The 16,108-nt window shown below is 41.6% G+C and overlaps 1 protein-coding gene across 1 annotated transcript in view; it reads left to right on the top strand.

Moving 5' to 3' along the window:
- Positions 1–16,108, top strand: part of ITGA11 (integrin subunit alpha 11) — a 229,054-nt gene that overhangs the window by 47,421 nt on the left and 165,525 nt on the right. The window contains exon 2 of the mRNA XM_007479623.3: positions 10,689–10,800. Within this exon, the coding sequence (XP_007479685.1) occupies positions 10,689–10,800 (112 nt within the window). The remainder of the gene's footprint in view (positions 1–10,688; positions 10,801–16,108) is intronic.

The raw sequence follows: 16,108 nt of genomic DNA, 5'->3' as shown, positions 1-16,108 counted from the left end.
AAGGCTATATGCTAGCAGAACACATCCCCTGGTAGATGCCTATGAAATAGAAAATGCCATCAACAGTAACTATTTGTTTTTCAACCAAGGACCAGGTTTCTCATGGGGGAATGTGTCATTATGCCTGGAATTGGTTGTGTCCAGTATATGTGTTTAAATGATCATCCTGTCTTTCCTGCTATCCAGGGAGCTCTCCAATACATAGAACTATATTTCCCCCATCAGATTAAGGACTTCCTATATTTTGGGGACCAAATCTTCTTCAGCAGACTTAGAATTTCTCAGAAGTTGAGACAATCTTTATCCTATTAGACCAAGAATTCCCTATGGATGAAAGCAAGGCAGTTACTAGAATCTGCTTGACAATTTGACTATTCCCTTCACAATTCTTGGAATGTTGTACTCATTCCCTTATTCAAATCTTTATTCTTTATGTTTCCTGAGGCCCAGAATGCTCTCCTCTTTCAGAAACCTTACACACACATGCACACACACGCACATACTGCCTCGCCTGTATATGATATAAATATAATTTTAATTCCCATCTCTTCCATGATAGCTTTCCTATTTATTATCACATAATAGATAGATAGAGTGTTAGACTTAGAAGAGTCAGGAAGATATGAGTTCAAATCCCACCTCAAACACACTGACTGTATGACCTTAAACAAGTCTCCTAATCCCTGTGAGCCTCAAAAGTCTCATCTATAAAAATGGGGATAATAATTATACCTACCCTGCAGGATTATTATGAGGATAAAATGAGATATTACTTGTAAAATACTCTGCCAACTCAAAAAATCTACACAAATGTTAGCTATTATTATTCTATTATAGTTGTTCCTGGCATAATTTACTATTTAGTATTCACTAATTGCTTTACATGCACATGTCTTGTCACCATTAGCTAGTTTATAAGCTCTGTGAGAGAAGGGGCCATCTCTTGAATTTCTCTTTTTTCCCCCAAAGTGCCTAGCAAAGACTTCAGAAAAGAGTAGACATCTATTAGTAGTCATAGTAGTAGTCTCTTGGTAACCAAGGATGATGATTGTCTTTGTGCATTTTCATCTATGGTGTATAGATGAGTGTGCACAAAGACACTTGTGCGTGAAGGAGATTTAAATGGAAAAGTCATTGCACAGAGACAGTCCCACTCTCTCGGCGTTGGAACCCTGGGTCCAATGGCACAAAAAATCGTTACACCTGGAGACTTCCTCAGCTGCATTGGATGGCCCTGTTGTCCTTTGTGCTCCAACATGCCCTAAGCACTCCACAGTGCTTTGCTGCGTCGCCATCTCAGCCGTTGAAACTTCTTATTGGTTTCTTCCGTCTGTTCAGCTGAAGCAGTGCTTCATGCTGGGTGAGCAAAGCCCTGGTTCACCAGGGGTCAACAACCCGATGGCTACCCTCACAAGGTTTAGCCAGCCTGTCGAAGCTGTTGCCTGGGGTGTGGCCGCTGCCGCATGCTAGCAGCTACTGGGAGCCACAAGCGAGAGCTGGGTGTCAGATGGGGGTCAGAGGCTGGAGAGCTGCCCGAAGAGGGCATGACAAACCCTCCATACCAGAGATACTACCCCTCCCTGAGCACCCCATACACCCCAGACATCTATTACAAAAATGAATACTATGGAAATAGGTTTTGAGTGATAATACATGTAAAACCCAGTGGAGTTGCCTGTCATCTAGGAGAGAGGGGAGAGAGACATGAATCATGTAACCTTGGAAAAACTTCTTTGTAAATAAAAGAAAGAAAAAAAATTAAGAGTAGACAGTTTAATTAAGTATGCAAGATGAAAACAGAGCAGTTTTCATTCATGAATTTTTTCCTGTAGGTGTGATACATTTTTTTTCACAGCATGAGGAATGTGGGAATCTGTCTCATTCAATAGCACTGGTATAACCTATATCAGACTATTTACCATCTTGGAGATTAGAGTAGGGAAAGGAGGGAGGGAGAGAATCTAGATCACAAAAGGTCAGATAGCAATTGTTAAAAATTGTTTCTACATGAAATTGAAATAAACGTGAGAATTAAATTTTTTAAATGAATTACATAAGAAATGAACTACAAAGTTTCCACTAAGACTCTTTCAGAACCTTTGGCCCAGGGACTTTTCATCAGTAGACAAGGAGATGAGAACCAGAAAAATTGACCAATGGGAAGGATCCGGTAGGGATGGGATGCTGTACCTTAAAGTTTTTTAGCATCTGAGGTATGTGTCTTTGGAAGCTTGTGTCTCCAGGGAAAGTCACAGGGAAAGGCTTCATATCACCCTACTCCTGCTATTCTGGACCCTTCTCAGGAGGACATAACTGATCTCTTTTGGAAAAAGAAGATAAGGGATTCTGAAAAAGGGAAAACAAGTTGATGTCATATTGGCCATGGTTCAAAACTCTATCAAACAAAGGAAATATTGTCCTAGGATACTAGTTTATCTTCTCTGTTATGTATATTGAGGATAGACAATCTGAGTATTGCCCAAGAATCTCAGTGTTTTGGGTTGTTTTTTTTTTTTGAGACTTTTCCTCTGGTATGTTACTTTTTATTCCCCTTAAAAATATCATTTTTGGTTTTTCACTAAACAAGCTCATCAGTCTAAGAGACAAGCACATTCTTTGAGTCTGAAAAGCTAGAACTGTACAACATACTTCCCCCAGAGGAAGGGACTCAGAGATCTCATTGGAGCTAAGGTTAGAGAGTTGGATTTTACATCATTTTAAGGAAATTTGTTTTCTCTTGGTTCAATCTGGTCAGAGTCGAATGCCAACTCAAAGAGAAAAACCAACACATTATAATTTAATTCCCTAGTTTGGGTAGTTTTCCCCTCTTCTCTATCCCTGGAGTTTGCTAATCCTTTCCCAACATACCATCACAATATATGTGTGGGGTGAGAGGATAACAGGAATAATTCCCAGCTGCTCCCCAAATGAAATGATCTTTCAATTTTGTCAACAGCAATAACCTTTGTGATCTATGTTCCTTTTTTTTTAACCCTTACCTTGTCTTAGGCTCAATACTATTAGTTCCAAGGCAAAAGAGAGATAAAGGCTAGGCAACTTGAGTTCAAATCTTACCCCAGACACTTACTAACTATGTGACCCTTGGGCAAGTTAATTAGCTTATGTTTGCCTCAGTTTCCTCAACTGTAAATGGAGATCATAATAGCATCTACCTCAAAGAGTTGCTCTGAGGTTCAAATGAGATAATATTTTAAATTGTTTTTTATTCCTTTACTTCTGTCTTTGTAACAATTCTAAAACAGAAGAGCAAGGGGTAGGCAAATGGAGTTAAGTGACTTGCCCAGGGTCATCTGAGACCAGACTTGAACATAGAATTTCCCATCTCCAAACCTGACTTTTTATCCACTGAGACACCTAGCTACCCCCACAGTATTGATTCTAAGAGGGGTAACTAGTTGCAAATAAACAAGTGGCTGAGATTGCAAATAACCTTGATTCAGTAACTTAGGTTGTGTGCCTCTCCCTAGCCTGGTTGATGTCATTAGAGAGTTTATATTGTCTTTAAAAAAACAACAACAATTTATCTTCTGTCCTAGAATCAATACTAGATATTGGTTCCAAGGCCAGTAAGGGTTAGGAAATTGGGGTTAAGTGACTTGCCCAGGATCACATGGCTAGGCAATACCAGAAGCCAGATTTGAACCCAGGTCATCCTGACTCCAGGCATGGTTCTCTATCCACTGTGCTACCTAACTACCCCAAGATAACATTTTTTAAAGCATTTAGCACAATACCTGGAAGATGGTAGAGTCTATATAAATACTTATTCCCTTCACTCACATATATATATATATATATATACATATATATATCTATCTATCTGTGTATCTACCCACATATACATATATAATAAATATTTATACAATTAATTATTATATATAATCTATGCTTATTCTCATTACTGGGCATCTCTATGTGAATGAGTTTATAATATCTCATAATGTTATTTGTATAACAAAGTCTAACAGGCCATTTCCTCCTAATTCCCCTAGGAAGATAAGTTTAAGTATTATTTTCATCCTAATTTTTGGGTTCAGATCAATGATCTCATCATATGCCCAATGAAGAAACTCCCTTCACTGATGCAAATGGGCAACAGGGCTGGAACTTACAGTCTAAAAGAGTTATCAGAGGTGTTAAGAGACTGGGTTCACACAGAAAATGTGTCAGACCATAATGTAGGCTCATATTGGGGGTTATTTTGTGTTGTTTTTTAAACCCTTACTTTCTGTCATAATAACAATTCTTAATACAGAAGGGCAAGGTCTAGGCAGTTGGGGTTAATTGAAATGCCATGGATTACACAGCTAGAAAGTGTCTGAGGCCAGATTTGAACCTCCTGACTCTAAACCTGGTCCTCTATCCACTGAGCCTGTGGTGGTAAACCTATGGTACATGTGCCAAAAATGGCATGCAGAGCCCTCTCTGTGGACAGTGCCTGCCAGAGTTTGTTACTAAAAATCCAGAGCTATTTCCCTTCCCCCCTCCATACACCTGAGGACATTTCTCACTTCCCCTACCCCTCCACTCAACAACCAAGGGGAGCACTTCCTCCCTCCCCTGACTGGGGTAAGGTGCTTGGTGGGGGAGGGGGAGGGCTCACATGCTGTGTGAGGGTACAGCACTGATTGCAGCCTGTTGAGTCTGTGGTGAAGGTGATTCTCAAGGTGGGGTTGGAGAGGAGCTAGGTTTGAGGGGAGCATAGTTCACAGCATGTTCACATAGCTAGAGGGGAGCAGAGTGCTGGGGCCAATCTCCTTCCCCTCTCTACATGCTCATCTGCCCCCTCTACCCAGCAGCCCAAAAGGAGGGCTTTCTTCATCCTCTGTCTGGGATAAGTGTGTGCATGCGGGGGTGGGGGGGGAACAAGAGGTGAGGTGGGGGTATGACATTCAGTCTCTGGGGGGTTGGGCATGGCACTCAGTCTGTGGGGTAGGGTGGGGCAAGGCAGTACTCCATCTCTAAAAGGTTCCCCATCATTGCACTATGCCATCTAGCTACTCCTCAGATTGTTTTTTTCTAACTTAATGTTTTACTGATACAAATTATCATTATACACAAATACTTTCCATGAAATACTCTCTCCCTACACTGCATTGTAACTTGGTATAATTTGCTAAATTGCATTCTATCAAATAAAATATATTTGAAAAAAGAAAGTATGTGTTATAAACAGAGCATGAACTCTGATCTTGCTGAATCTAAGACATAACCTATCTCTACCATTTTGCCTTCTCCTAGGCAAGTTTTATTGTCCCCATTTTACAGATGATAAAAATGAGGCTCAGAGGCAGTAAGTGATTTTCCAGTGGTCACATAGCTAGTAAATTTCAAATCTGGAGCACAAATTCAGATTGCCTAACTCCAAATGTGGCCTGCTTTCCATTACACTATTGTTTACTTTCCTGACAATATGAAAGAACGAGTCACTTGCAACCAGGAGAAGATAGAAGAGGAGGAGAAATGGATCATAGAAAGGGGAAATGGGAACCTCTGAAGACAAACTTCTCCAACTTCACAATTTCCCTACATAAAGCAGATTGGGACCATGCAGGAAGGCCTGGATTTCCCTGCCTGGTAGTGGCATGGTCTCCTCCTGTTTACATTCCAATTCTCCCTCTTGTATAGATTAGGGTAGAAGAGGGAATGGGCGATGAAATGTGGTGTCCCCAGAAAACCCAGGAAGACTCTAGTGCTCTAATTAACAATCATGGCTATGGAATGCTATCTATCCCCTAAGAATTTTGTGTAAGAAGTTTAAGGAGCTGAGAATAGTGTGTGTGTGTGTGTGTGTGTGTGTGTGTGTGTGTGTGTGTATGTATTTGTGTAAACATATGCAGTATTCTGGATTCTGAGATTTCCTGGATTGACTAATGAGGGCATGATGATTTTATCAAAACTTGAGTTACTTCTGCATCCCCTATTCAAACCCTCAACTCTACACACACACACACACACACACACACACACACACACACACACCATACTCTACTACTATCCCCCCATATGAATCCCCAACTCTAACATATATACACATACAAAACCATAAGCCATTCAGTATCTTCAAGTAATGAGCATTCATCGTGTACCTTCTGTGCTCCAAGCACTGTACCTGGCCTTGGAAATACAAGGGCAAAAATGAGCGTCTCCCAGCAACACCAGTGTACCCCAAAGAGATCAGAGATAGGGGGAAAGGACCTACTTATACAAACATATTTTTAGTAGCTCTTTTTTGTAGTAGCAAAGAATTGGAAAGTGAAAGGGTGTCCATCAATTGGGGAATGACTGAACAAGGTACAGTACATGGTTGTGGAAAACTATTGAGCAATAAGAAATGATGAACAGGATAATTTCAGAGAAACTTGGGTAGACTTATATGAACTGATGTGAAGTAAAGTGAGCAGAACCAGGAAAATAGTGTATACCATAACAGAAACTTTGTACTATGTTCAATTGTGAAGGACTAGACAATTTGGACATCAAATTTTCTGTTTAAGTCTGGTCTTTTCTTCAGGAATGCTTGGAAATCTTCTATTTTATTAAATATTTTCCCTGAAAGAATATAATCAGTTTTGGTGAATAGGTGATTCTTGGTTATAAATCCAGTTCCTTTGCCTTCCATAGACTAAACTATTATCAGCAGAACATGGTTCTAAGATAACCCAAGGGACTCATGATGAAAAATGCTATCCACAGCCAAAGAAGGAATTGTTGGAATCTGATTACAAATCAAAGCATGCTATCTTTTATTTTATTTCCTTCGTGAGTTTTTTTTTAATGTGTGATATGTGTCTTCAGCCATAACATGGGAAATATGGAAATATGTATTGTATTAAAGTACTGGTATAACCTATACCAGACTATTCACCACCTTGGATAATGGGTGGAGAGAGGAAGAGAATTCGTATTGCAAGATGTCAGAAAACAATGGCCAAAAATTATTTCTACATGTACCTGAAAAAAATAAAATCTAGTAAAATTTATTTTAAAAAATTTTAATTGAGTGTCTTGCACTCAAGAACCTTACATTTTATCAGGAAATAGCATACATATATACAAGTATATGCAAGATATATCCAAAATAATTCAAAGTCATTGAGGGAGAGGCACCAGCAGCTAGGATGGAGTGGGACTGAGGTTGAGGCTGGAACTGGAATGGACAAACCAGAAAAGGCATCATGTGGAAGGTAGTATTTGAGATGAGCTTTGAAGTAAGCTAAAGACGCTACAAGGTAGAGATGAAGAAGGGAGTGGATTCCAGGCATGGGGAAATAGTTTATGTAAAGACACAGAAATAAGAACGTGTCATATAAGAGGAATTAACAAGAAGGGCAGTTTGACTAGTCCTAAGAGTACAGGAAGGGAAGCAATTCACAATAAAACTGGAAAAGGTAGGTTGGATCTAGGTTGTGAAGGACTTTAAATCCCAAATAGATGAATTTATATTTGATCCTATAAGCAGTTGGGAACCACTGATGTTTACTGAGTAAGGGAATGCCCTAGTCCAGTATTGGTGAACTTTAGAGATGGGGTGCCAGGCCCCGTCCCCATCTCTAGTGCTATGTCTGACTCTCCTAGCCTAGTTCCCCCTCTTTGCCCTCTCCAACCTAGAGAGGAGAGGGGAGGAAACACTTCCAATGGGCTGCTGGGCAGAGGGGCAGATGATGAAAGGTGCACCTGGAGAGGGGGAGGAGATTGGCCCCATTACTCTGCTCCCCTCCAGCTATGTGCCATGCTGTGAGCTATGATCTCCTCAAACCTAGCTCCTCTCCAACCCCACCATGGGAATCACCTTCACCATAGACTCAATAGGCTGCAGTCAGTGCTGCACCCTCATGCAGCATGTGAGCCCCTACCCCCACCCCCCACCCAGTACCTTACCCCAGACAGGAAAAGGAGGAAGCACTCCCATTGGCTGCTGGGCAGAGGGACAGGTGAAGTAAGGAATATCCTCAGGTGCATGGAGAAGGGGAGGGGAATAGCGCCTCCTTGAGTCCCACTGGTTTTCTAGTAACAAACTCCGGCAGGCAACTGCAGGTGTGCCCACAAAGAGAGCTCCAAGTGCCCTTTCTGGCATGCATGCCATAGGTTCACCATCACTGTCCTAGTCAGATTTGTACTGTAGGAAAATCACTTTCATAGCTATCTGGAGGATAAATTTGAGTATGGAGAGACTAGAGGTGGTTTGGGCGGGGGTTCAATTAATTAAAATATTGCAATAGTCCAGACTAGAAGTGATGAGGATTTGAACCAAGGCAGGAGCCATTTGAGTAGAGAGAAAGGGACAGATAAGAGAGATATTGTTAACATAGAATCATCCAGACTTAAAGACTCTCTGGATACATGAAGTGAGGAAAAGTAAGGATTAAGGGTGATGCCAAGGTTGCAAACCTAGATAACTGGAAGGATGTCGATCCCCTCAACAAAAATGGGAAAGTTCAGAAGAAAGGTAGATTTGGGGGGCAGAGAGGACAGGGAAACCTAGATGTTTTGGATATGTAGAGTTTAAGATGCCTATGAGACATCTAGTTTGAAATGCCCCATAGGCAGATGATGATGTGGGACTAAAACTCGGGAGAGAAGCTAGGGCTGTATTTAAAGATCTGAGAGTCATCTACATAGAGATGAAAAATTGAACCCATGGGAACTGTTGAGATCACCAAGTGAGAATATAGAAGGAAAAGGGAAGAGGGTTGAGAACAGAGTTTTGGAATCTGTTCACAGATAGAAGACAGGATACAGATGATGATTCAGGCAAGGAGATGGAGAAGTGGTCAGACAGAAAGCAGTGCCAAAAAATCCAAAGAAGAAAGTTTATCCAGGAGGAGATGCTGGTCAGCAGTACCAAATGCTGCAGATAAGTCAAGAAAGACAAATGCAAAGAGGAAAATAATTGAGAAGAGAAGGGTTAAATGACTTTTTCACTTCTTTGCCTTTCCTTCCTCAGCTGAACAGCTGTGCATGAAGAAGCCTAAACAACGTTTTTCAAAATAGTTCATAATGAGGACATCCCAGTCAGTATGCCTCACAGCCCTATGATGATCCAAGTTTGGGTCTTGAGGTTGGAACTCAGCTCTCAGGCTCTTCTGGGGACTGGGAATACCATTTGGGAGGGGGTAGGGAGAGAAATAAAAGAGAAATGAATGAGAAAAGAGATGGGAAAAGGAAAGAGAGAAATGGAAGGCAAAGAACAATAATAGAAAGAGAAGTTAGAAAAGGGAAATGAAGAGTGAAAAGATAACTATAGGATCATAGATTTAGATTTGAAAGGGACTATATAGGGGCAACTAGGTGGTATAGTGGATAGAGCTCCATACCTTAAGTCAGGAAAACCTGAGTTCAAATCTGGCCTCAGATACTTGCAAGTCATGTGAACTATTTTTCTGAAAAAAAGAAGGAAGAGAGGGAAAGGGAGAGGTGGGGAGCAACTCCCTCATTTTACAGATTAACAAACCAGAGGACCAAAGCCTTGCCCAGGCAGCATGTGGCAAGTCTTATATTTAAACCTAGATCCTCTGACTAAATGTAGAACTCTTTCCCCTGTATCATACTGAGACAGGTAAACAAAAGAAAAACAATTGTAAAAGTAGAATAAAGGGGATAAGAAAGAAGGTAAAGAAGGGGTGGAAAGAATGAAGAAGGGGAAAGGATAGATAAAAGGAATAGGTTTGAATAGGAAGGAGAAGTTCTTCATTTGAGAACCAGTGTTGAGCAATTGTGTTCTTAGCAGCTGGGCTCAAAATCTTGGACGCTTCAGGACTCAAGAGAGAAAAGGCTCTATAGGGATCCCATGATTTTGAAGCCCCAGCTTATGACTGCTACCTCACAAGATGGTGTTCCTAGAGGATCAGAAATAATAGCAGTGACCTTGAATGAATGAATGAATGAATGAATGAATGAATGAATGAATGAATGAATGAAAAATATCTGTCAAAAAATTACCATGGGCCAGGCATCGTGCTAAGCCCTGGGAATACAAATACAGGAAACTAAGATAGCCCCTGCCCTCAGCAAGCTTATAATTTTACATTCTGATGGGGGAAAGAAAATACATAGAGGGGGACTAGAAAGTAGGAGAGCAGAAGAGATTCAAAATGGTAGAATTTAGAAAAGAACAGGAAGGGGGAAGCTAGGTGTCTCAGTGGATTGAGAGCCAGGCCTAGAGATGGGGGGTCCTGGGTTCAAATGTGACCTCGGACATTTCTCAACTGTTAGACCCTGGGCAAGTCATATGATGCCCATTGCCTAGGCCTTACTAGCAGTTACTAGTCTGCCTTGGAACCAATACCAAACAGTATTGATTCTAAAGCAGAAGGTAAGAGTTTAATTTTTTTTTAATTAAAAAGAAGTGAAATGAACAGAAAGTGGTATAGAAACTTGGTTCTGGGCAAGATAAGGTGAAAACTCACCTATCAGAGCCCCTGTTCCTCTGGAATTTACATCTTTCAGGTGTTCATGTCCTGTCAATCATTATGAGAAGTCTGAAAGTTTCTGAGGGTCAGTGATATAGCATCTTTCTTATCAGACTGGGGGGTCCCAAGGGACCTCTCCTTAAATATGCTACCCTAAGATATAAGGATCTTTCTCTTTCAATCTCTATTGTATTCCTGCTCTCTCTCCCTTACTCCATATGGGGATAACTATTCTATCTTCTCTCTCTACTGCAGGGTTCAGTGATACCTTCAACATGGACACCAAGAGGCCCCGGATCATCCCAGGCTCCAAAGAAGCCTTTTTTGGCTACACTGTGCAACAACATGAGATCAGTGGAAAGAAGTGGTAAGTGGACAGTCTGCTCTCTAATCCATCTTTTATGCCCCATACTCAGTTAACTGCCATGATGTAAAGACCTGGTCATATCACTCCTCTGCTCAGATTCCTTCCATGGCTCCTTATTACCCATCTCCCTAGGATTTAGGGTCCACTCTATCTTTTGACCATATTGCATAATATTATTTCACTCCTCTACACCCTAAACAGAGTGGATGACTAGCTATCATCCACACATACTTTCCCCTTCAGTCTCAATTGCTCAAATGCTTGAACATCCTTAGAATTCTTGCTTCTTTGAAGTTCACTTCAAGTGTTACCATCTCCACCCCATAGATTTTCCCAATTCCCCCTTTCCCCAGTCTGTATTATCCTTTCCTTTCGGCCCTCACATCATTCTTTACTTCTATTACTTAAATGAGTACTTCCAGTGCTGATTTGGAGATTAACACCCTAGGTTCAAATCTACCTCTGACACGTACTACCCAGTGATTTTGAGTAAGCTACTTAAGCTCTCCAACCCTCACCCATCATCTACTGAATGAAAGAATTGGACTAAATGGTCTCTGTGGTCCCTTCCAAGATCTTAATCTATTATTCAGTGATCATGTTCCATCTTGTGTCAACTTCTCTGGGTAGGTGTTGTGTCTTCCTATTAGATTGTAAATTTCATGGGTGCCGAGTTCTCAGAATTAAACCTTATAAATCTTCTACCACCCAGCACTACCTTGTATGTGATTCGTTTAATAAATGTTGGCTAAATTTTTAACCCTTCCCTTCTGTCTTAGAACTGATCCTAAGTACTAAGACATTAAGTATCTTTATTATATATGTATGATATATATTTATATAATTACTTTTATTAGGTTGTAAGTTTCACTGGAGTGGGATTCTCGAATTTAATCCTTGAATATCTTCTCTGACCCAGCACTACCTTGTATGTGATTTGTTTAATAAATGTTGGCTAAATTTTAACCCTTAGAACTGATACTAAATGCTAAGATAGTATCTTTATTATTTATATATTTCTATTACTTCTATTAAGTATACTAAGATACTAAGTATCGGCTCAATGCAGAAGAGTAGGGAGGGCTTGGCAAGTGGGGTTAAGAGCCCAGATTCATACAGCTAGGAAGTGTTTAAGGCCAAATTTGGACCCGAGACTGACTCTATCCACTGAGCTACCTAGCTGCCCCAAAAGGTTGAATTTCATTTTCCCAAATGCAGTTCAGTTTAGCTAAGTCACTGTTCAGAGTGCAAAGGTGTAGGAGACATAATGCTACTTTTATGGAACTCCTGGACCAGTAAGATAAACAAAAATAACATAAAGAAGATGAAAGAATAATATAAAGCACTGTATAGTTGGGCTCTAAGGGGTGTGGGACAGCCTAAAGGTGCTATAAGCCAGAGAAGGAAGAAATCAATAAAGCGATAAACATTTATTAAGCAGCTTCTAGGCAGCTAAGCAAGTCACTTAACCCTTTTTGCCTCTGTTTCTTCATCTGTAAAATGAACTGGAGAAGGAAATGGCAAACCATTCTAGAATCTTTGTCAAGAAAACCCCAAGTAAGGTCACTGAAGAGACAGACAGAAGGCCAACAGCTGAAAAACAAGCAGCTGCTATATGGCAGGCACTAAGAATGCAAAGGCAAGATGAAACAACCCCTGCCCTCAAGGAGCTTCTATTACACAGTTACAGAGGAATCTGAGAAGGCTTCATGGAAGAGGTGGGACTTGAGCTATCTTGAGGGATAAATAGGACTTAAATACTAGGACCAATTCCCTGGGCTCCCTGAGCCGCTGCAGCTGGAAACATTATGAGAAAGGGCTAGGGCCAGAAAGCAGGCTCCAGCCAGATGTTGCCGCTCTGGCTGAAGGGGATTATTTGCAGGCTGAGAACAAACAAAAAGATGATTGTAGCACATAGGGTGCTTCAGGCAGACACAGCACTTTCTGGACATCTTTGAGCCCAACCAAACTCTCTTCTGTCTGCTTAAGTCAGCATGAATCTAGTTATGTTCCCCCATGACCTCACTTTTCCTTATGGACCTCAGGACCTCCTTTCCCCATTTCCCTTCTGGCCAGGTTCAAGGAATCCCAGCATCTCTGCCTATAAAAAGCATATTGAATTCTATTCCCTACCCCCACCCCCAAAACCTAAAGTCTCAGAAAAAAAATACTGTGGATATAATTTTTTTTTTTTTAGCACAAGGTCTGATTTTCATTATACCCTCTGACTGATTTCATTTAGAGCTTGGGCAAATGAACCCAGGCCTATTTTCATGCCCAGAACAGCCTTTCTTAAATTATTTTTTTCATAAAGGATCAAACCCAAGGGGCAGAAAAGCATCAGTAATGCCCACTATTAGTACCTAGCCTGCCCTACCTCCTGTCTGCTTCCCTGAGGACAATGATAACCAGTCTACATTCATTTCTCAATGATTAGTACACTGTCACTCTCATCACATCCTCCCCATCCCAGTGATTCTGAACCTCTGGCTTCCACTGTACAAATCCTGTTCCAATAGCCTGATGCCCACTCCAAGATATCGATCTCTCTTAGCCTTCCCTACATACACATTCCACTCAAGATGTCCTCGCCCCTTTCCACTTTGTTCTCTAAAATGCCTGTTCTCCCAAAGGGCACTAAAAGACTGTCTGCCCTTTGATCCAGTCACAGCCCTGCTGGGTTTCTACCCCAAAGAGATAATAAGGAAAAATACATGTGCAAGAATATTCATAGCTGTGCTCTTTGAGGTGGCAAAAAATTAGAAAATGAGGGGATGCCCTTCAATTGGGGAATGGCTGAACAAATTGTGGTATATGTTGGTGATGGAATACTATTGTGCTCAAAGGAATAATAAAGTGGAGGAATTCCATGGAGACTGGAACAACCTCCAGGAAGTGATGCAGAGCAAGAGGAGCAGAACCAGGAGAACATTGTACACAGAGACTGATACACTGTGGTACAATTGAAGGTAATGGACTTCTCTACTAGCAGCAATGCAATGATCCAGGACAATTCTGAAGGACTTATGAGAAATACGCTATCCACATCCAGAGGAAGAACTCTGGGAGTAGAAACACAGAAGAAAAACAACTGCTTGAATACATGGGTTGAGGGGATATGGTTGGGGATGTAGACTCTAAATGAACATACTAGTGCAAACATCAACAACATGGAAACAGGTTCTGATCAAGGACACATGTGGAATTGCACATTAGCTATGGAAAGGGAGGGGAGGGGAGGGAAAGAATATAATTTTTGTAACCAAGGAATAATGTTCTAAATTGACTAATTAAATAAATTTTTCAAAATAGAATAAAACGCCTGTTCTCTTGGCAACAAACTTGCCTTTATCTTAAACCTTTTCCTTTCTCACTGCTTCAGTGATCTGGTACTGACCAAGACCTGTCTCCCTCCTCATGATAGCTTCCCTGGCCAACCTTAGAGCACTGGCTGACCTTTCACTCATTCCCCTAATTCACTGTTGGTAGAGTCAGAAGTAAGTACTACATGCTCTTCACTTCTGGATTCTCCATCTCTCCTTCTTAGAGGCACAAACAATCCATATTTATCACCTAATCAAGCTTTTGTTATTTATTGGTCTCGATGACCTTCTTCCTTCCATAATAAGTTCACTGCCTGGCTCTGAATCTTTCCAACCTAACTCCTGCCCTCATACTAGGGGAAACTGTTTGGCCTGACTATCAGCCTCAGCAAAACAGAGGTGCTGTTCCAACCTGCACCAGGGATGCCAACTAACCAGCCGTGCATAACAATCGACAGCAGCAGCAGCTTTCTAAGGTCAACACTTTCAAGTACCTGGGCAGCACCATCGCCAACGATGGGTCCCTAGACCACGAGATCAATGCCAGGATCCAAAAGGCCAGCCAGGCACTCGGGCGGCTGTGCTGCAAAGTCCTCCAACACAGAGGTGTAAGCACTGCGATGAAGCTCAAAGTGCACAACGCAGTGGTCCTCAGCTCGCTCCTGTACGGTTGCGAGACATGGACACTGTACCAGAAGTACATGAAACAGCTGGAGCAATTCCACCAACGCTCCCTCCGGTCAATCATGAGGATCTGATGGCAGGACCGAATCACCAACCAGGAAGTCCTCGACAGAGCCAACTCCACCAGCATCGAAGTCATGGTCCTCAAGACCCAGCTACGATGGTCTGGACATGTCATCCGCATGGACCCACAGAGAATACCAAGACAGGTATTCTATGGTGAGCTGTCAGCTGGACTCAGGAAACAAGACCGACCAAAGAAAAGATTCAAGGATCAGCTAAAGTCCAACTGGAAGTGGGCTGGCATGACACCAAAGCAACTAGAATTCGCTGCCTCTGACAGAAGCAGCTGGCGAACCCACATTAACCATGCCGCCACCACCTTTGAAGATGAGCGACGTCAACGTCTTGCCGCTGCGTGTGAACGCCGACACCAGGCCACAGCCGCACCTCCCATAACAACTGGCGTTCCATGCCCCGTGTGCCACAGACTCTGCGCCTCAGCCTTTGGACTCCAAAGCCACATGAGGGTACATCAATAGATGATAATGCACAAAGACAATTGTCATTCTCGGTCACCGAGAGACTACCACTACTACTATTGAAACTCCTACCCTCCCCAATCCTCAGCTTACTCATTTCTCATGACCAAATCTTCTACTCCACCTCAACTATAGACACAGATAGCTGTATACTTGATCTTGCCATCACACACAAATGAACAACTTTCTCATTTTAAACTCTGAAATTATCTGATGACAATCTTTTGTTATTCTATCTTTAAAAAACAAAACAAAACTTACCTTCTGCCTGAGAATCAATATTGTATATTAGTTCAAGGCAAAAGAATGGTAAGAGCTAGGCTATTGGAGTGAAATGACTTGCCCAGGGTCACACAGCTAGGACATGACTAAGGCCAGATTTGAACTCAGGATATTCTCATCTCTAGGCTTGGCTCTCAATCCACTGAGCCACTTAGCTGGCCCAAATATTCTACCTTTCCTTCATGACCTCCAATCTCTCCATACCTTAGTTCTTTTCTAGGTCATCCAGTAATTTGCACTCTTTTTCCTTTCCCTTTTCAGCCCCTTGGTGAACCAGTTCACTCTACTATTATCCTCTTTCCTCAAGTACTCTTCCCTTTTTTACTAATCCCCAATCTTGTCCTACCAAGCCCCAGCACTGAATTACCCCATGCCATCTGCTACTTTCATTCTTATTCAAGAAAATCACAAAACTATTCTGACTTCATCCACTACAAATTTATGCTACATAATCTCAACTTTGCCCTCATTACTGCA

This window comes from Monodelphis domestica, chromosome 1 (assembly GCF_027887165.1).
Source record: "Monodelphis domestica isolate mMonDom1 chromosome 1, mMonDom1.pri, whole genome shotgun sequence".
Classification (NCBI taxonomy): domain Eukaryota; kingdom Metazoa; phylum Chordata; class Mammalia; order Didelphimorphia; family Didelphidae; genus Monodelphis; species Monodelphis domestica.
This window is presented reverse-complemented; position numbering and strand designations above follow the sequence as displayed.